Genomic DNA, 5,427 nt, shown 5'->3' on the forward strand with positions numbered 1-5,427 from the left:
GGCAGGAGATGGTGGTGGCTGGAAAATGGTTGGTGTGGTGGTCGTTTAATGAAGATGTTATTACAGGTGGGTGGTAGTGTGGTGGTCGTGTGATGAAGAGATGGTGGTGGTTCAGAGTGACGGTCGTGTGGTAGCAGTTGTGGTGGCTTAGTTAATGAAGATGATGATGATTGGTAGGGGTGGTCGGGATGGTGATGGGGCTTAGAAACAGTGGCGACGACCGCCGTGAAATTGAATCAAGTGGTGGTGGTGGTGGTGGTTAGGGAAGGTGAAGCAGAGGTGTGTGTGTGTGTGTGTGTTAGAGAGAGAGAGAGAGAGAGAGTTTTGTCACTTTGTGAATTTTTATTTATTAATTTTGATTATAAAATAAGGGTCAAGTTATTCTACAAAGGGGAGATAAAAATGAGAAGTGTGAGAAGGATTATCAACCATTGGATCAAATCTCAAACAAAATCAATGGTTTAAAAAAAGGCGGTGGCAGTTTTGTAATATTAGAGAAAAACAAGGGCAAACGCTTAAACCTCAAAATCAGAATACAAACGGTTCCATCCATCGTTCTTTATCACTTCTTCTACCATTTTCTTCATCTTTTCCTCTGAACATAAACTGTTCCATCTCCATTCTCCGATTGAAATCTCAACTGAACCTCCTTCACGAATCAATGGCTTCATCTCCGACGGCGACAATCGAACCTCCGACTGAATCATCGTCATCGGAGGCGACACTTCAGAATTTGTTGCTCGAAGAAACAACCTATTGACACTAAAAAGAGAAAGGAAACAAGCAAAAATGTTCCAAAGAAGCGAAATACAACTTCAAACAACGACGATACATATTAGGTTTTATTTTTCATTGTGTCTAACGTGTCTTATTGTGTTATTGTGTAATATAAAATCATTTGTGTGAGTGTATAAACATTATTATGTCATTGTTCAGTTAGACTATTGTGTTATTGTGTGATATAAGATCATTTGTGTGAGTGTATAAACATTATTGTGTCATTATGCAGTTAGACTATTGTGTTATTGTGTGATATAAGATCATTTGTGTGAGTGTATAAACATTATCGTGTCATTATGCAGTTAGACTATTGTGTTATTGTGTCATATAAGATATTTATGTGAGTGTATAAGCATTTATTGTGCCATCGTGCGGCTATACTATTGTGTGAATATGACACAATGGAAACAGAGTCTGGTAAATATAACACCGTAGAAACAGAGTCTGGTAAATATAATACAATGGAAACACAGTCTGGTAAATATAACACAATGTAGACATAGTGTGGTAAATATAACACAATGGAGACAGAGTTTGAAACAACATTATTGTGTCATTATGCAGTTAGACTATTGTGTTATTGTGCATAAGATGAGTCATGTGAATATGACACAATGAAAACAGAGTATGGTAAATATAACATAATGGAAACACAGTCTGGTAAATATAACACAATGAAAACAGAGTCTAGTAAATATAACACAATGTAGACATAGTGTGGTAAATATAACACAATGGAGACAGAGTCTGAAACAACATTATTGTGTCATTGTGCAGTTAGACTATTGTGTTATTGTGCATAAGATGAGTCATGTGAATATGACACAATGGAAACAAAGTCTGGTAAATATAACACAATGCAAACACAGTCTAGTAAATATAACACAATGGAAACAGAGTCTGGTAAATATAACACAATTGAGACAGAGTGAAACAACATTATCGTGTCATTGTGCAGTTAAACTATTGTGTTATTGTGCATAAGATGAGTCATGTGAATATAACACAATGGAAACAGAGTCTGGTAAATATAACACAATGGACACAGAGTCTGGTAAATATAACACAATGGAAACAGTCTGGTAAATATAACACAATGGAAACAGAGTCTGGTAAATATAACACAATGGAGACAACATATTACACAATGACACAATGAACAACAAAAAAACATAATTAAAAAAACCCACTAATTTTTTTATATTTTTATATAGCAATATGATACTCATATTAAAGATAAAAAACGCTTATTATTATGGTGAATTTTTTAAAAAAAAATAATGTCGTATGAAAAAGTTATGAACATTTTAAAATGATTGGGGAATTAACATGTGCCTAGCATGTGGAGAGAGAAAGTCGACAAATATGGGTTATTACCTTAATGTCTTTTTCATCAATTTTTATTTATTAAAATTTATTTCAGTCATTCAAATTCAAATCTAAGATCAAGGGACTAGATTCCTTCTCACCCTTTCTCATTTTTGTTATCCTTTGTATTTTAACTTTATAAATTACATACAAAATTACAAAAATACCCTCACGTGCAATGCACATGGCCAGATTTAACGAAAAAATTTAACTGGGTTAGTATAAAAGGACGTAACGTGAAAGAGATTTGAAACATGAGATATGATTTCTGACATTTCTTTTGCTAAATGACGTCTACTGATAACTCGTTCAAACATAAAAAACGTCTTTTGCCATTTTGTCAAAAGCTAATGGGACAATCAATCATGAATCAATTTCAACCCTTGATGAACATAATCATATGAGCATGGAAAATGCTTACCATGAGAAAGTTGTTATTGACATTAACATTTATGTTCATTTTTTTTCCTTTTACAAAGGGAATTAAATAAATTACTAAAACACCAACCAAATTGCTCTAATTTTCACCATTTTCCTTCATTTTTTTTCTTTTCCGGATAAAATGCCAACCATCTTCGATACCAACCAACCCCTCATTTGCCTCCAAAAAAACTCACCACATAAGTCACAATTTCCATATTTGGTGGGGCTAATTGCAAAGATGGGTGCCAGTTTAACATCAATTGATTTAAACATGTAACACATTACACACACCACTTGGCTAGCTCAGGTTGCACCATGCCTACTCCTCTTGGCTCCCGGCTCGGGTGACGATGAAACCGACGGGTTCGATGGGTTCCATGACTCGTCAGAGCTGAATGACAAATCCACCACCGCATCCGGACTACCCGGAACCAACCCGAACTTTCGTTTATTATAATACCGACCTGAATTCCCACCAAGTGTTACTTCCCGGATATCCTTACAACACTCCTCCACTACCTCCTGTTTAAAAAGTTAACACAATGTTAAGTAAAGTCAACTACTTATAACTTTTGACTCATTCAACACTATTATCTTTAGCTAAAAAAATAAAAAAATGTCAAAATATTAATATTTTATATTTCAACACTATTATCTTTAGCTAAAAAAAATAAAAAAATGTCAAAATATTAATATTTTATATTTCAACACTATTATTTTTGGCTAAAAAAAAATAAAAAATGTCAAAATATTAATATTTTATATTTACCTTGTTGATACCAAGTATCCCTAGCAACTGAGCTTGATATTCAACACCAATGCACGGTTCAACACTATTGATTACGTGCACCATTGTTGCTGTTGCAATAACTGACGGTAGATAACACCTATACCTGTCATCTACATTGATGCATATCATATAATAATAATATAATATAAGCCATCAAGCTAATAAAAAAACGTACACAACTTTATAAAATAATAATATGACAAGTTACCAGGAAGGAAGCATAACAAGAGACACTCGCATCTTTTAATAAACTCAAAGGAAAGATAGTTTATTAACCCTAGTCTTCTTGTGATATAATCAAGAAAAGATAATGGTGTAACTGGATTCATTCGCCATTTAAGAGTTGATAATATCAACATCTCCATTTTCTGAATTGTTTTAGCTTCAAACATGTACTTGCTTCCATCCAACTAATTCAACACAAAGTCACAAACCAAACAAGTTAACATTTTTATATAAAATAATATATAACACGCATAACATATAAATAAATATTAAAGATACTTACTTGAAGATCTAGAAGAAGTGGGACATGAGTTTCTTCAACTTTAGCAGCAAGAGAGATGCAAGAAACAGCAGCGAGTTGAGTCATCCATGGCTTTTTTTCAGTATCATCAAACCCTTCAAAGGTTTCAAGAAACCTATCAAGATAGTTGACCGCCAGAACTGCGGTCAAAGGTGAGAATGAGTAATGTGAGACCACACTTAATATCAACTCCACCGTGTCACGGCGGCAGTAGGTGGTGGTGGTGGTGCCAGTGAAGTGGGATTCTTTGGAGAGTAAAGATGATAATTCATGGTGTTCCCAACACAAGTCTTGTTGGAGAATAATATTATTATTATTATCATCAAGAACACATGAAGTGTAACTATCTAGTGGTTCATCTTCTTCTTCATCATCTTCCCATTGATGTTTCTCTTCACAATAAAGTGAGTCTAAAAGGGTCATCATCTTGTATGATATGATATTATTGAAGATTTAGTGTTTGAAGTTCATGATGAAGATGGAGAGATGAAGATGAAGATGAGACTTGATGACGTTGTAGATTTAGAGGGAGGAAGAAGAGGAGACTAGTGAGCAGTGTGACTAGAGGTGTGTGCTTTTTATTCACTAGGTGTCTGCATTCTTTTAACAGGAAGGAATTTTAATATACTTTTTTTATCTTTAATAAGTATAAAGAAATAATATACATAGTTTTATCCATACAAAGGGTCTTGCTTGTATACCACTGTATATACTATACTCGATGCAATATTTAATTCAGTAATGTGTCTAATAAATTGGAAAATGAATATCCTTGTTTTCTTTATGAAATAAGAAATGGATAAATATGAATTCATCTTTTTTAATAGAAGATATTAATTAACAAAATGAATAAAAAATTATAAGTTGTGTGTATTTTATTTTTTATGAATTGAGAAAATAAACTAAAATATAATATATACAGGTATATAAGAGAGGACGAGACACTCGTATAGGTAGTGTGTCATCTTTCAAACCACATGGCAACATCGGTGTCATCCCCATATGGGTATAGTGCATTGCTTCATTTCATAGCAAATGTTTGTCAGATAAATTTGATTCATGGCAAAGATTAGATAATTAAAGGAATTAATAATTAATTAATAATTACAGATTTAGGATTGTGGATAGGTATTACTGGTAATTTTGTAGTTTGTGGCTACTTAATGATAGAAATTAGATGACAGTGCATGATTGACTAATGCATGGGTAGTACTTATTAGTGTCTCTCCCCCTCTAATAGATATTAGCCCTTTATATCTCGGTTTAAAGATTTGAACTAATACACAATTTACTACATTTAAGAGAAAATTAGCCTAGAACAAAATATGGTGGTTGTGCGGTTGCTAGCTCGTCATAGTCTATGTAAGCGTTTTGTCTCGATGTATGATTAGTAATACGGTCTTTCATCGACTCTTGTAGATGTTTGATAACTTATTATTTCTTATAAACTTATGGATATTATTATGACGCATCAAATATATGTGATCATAATATCCATAAGTTTATAATAATATCCATCTAAAAAAGTCTGAACAATTAG

General features: G+C 33.1%; 1 protein-coding gene across 1 annotated transcript; it reads right to left on the bottom strand.

Annotated features, from left to right (window-relative positions):
- Positions 1-2,773: 2,773 nt before the first annotated feature.
- LOC143629825 (cyclin-D3-3-like) lies at positions 2,774-4,342 on the bottom strand. Its single transcript, XM_077098993.1, has 4 exons — positions 3,870-4,342; positions 3,570-3,771; positions 3,341-3,471; positions 2,774-3,093 (listed from the first exon to the last, which is right to left on the bottom strand). Exons 1-4 carry the CDS (start codon positions 4,311-4,313, stop codon positions 2,875-2,877), a joined length of 996 nt encoding a protein of 331 aa, XP_076955108.1. The 5' UTR covers positions 4,314-4,342; the 3' UTR covers positions 2,774-2,874.
- Between the last annotated feature and the right edge of the window lie 1,085 nt (positions 4,343-5,427).

This window comes from Bidens hawaiensis, unplaced genomic scaffold, assembly GCF_021521415.1.
Source record: "Bidens hawaiensis isolate Kalapana, Puna unplaced genomic scaffold, B.hawaiensis_p1.1 tig00005467_1, whole genome shotgun sequence".
Classification (NCBI taxonomy): Eukaryota; Viridiplantae; Streptophyta; class Magnoliopsida; order Asterales; family Asteraceae; genus Bidens; species Bidens hawaiensis.

Bases quoted from the DNA above. Each gene is read 5' to 3' on its own strand.
- LOC143629825 (XM_077098993.1), bottom strand. From the start codon at position 4,313: ATGATGACCCTTTTAGACTCACTTTATTGTGAAGAGAAACATCAATGG. The intron at 3,472-3,569 runs GTAACTTGTCAT...GCATCAATGTAG, and splicing joins CTTGTTATGCTTCCTTCCTG to ATGACAGGTATAGGTGTTAT. The intron at 3,094-3,340 runs GTAAATATAAAA...CTTTTTAAACAG, and splicing joins GGATACTTGGTATCAACAAG to GAGGTAGTGGAGGAGTGTTG.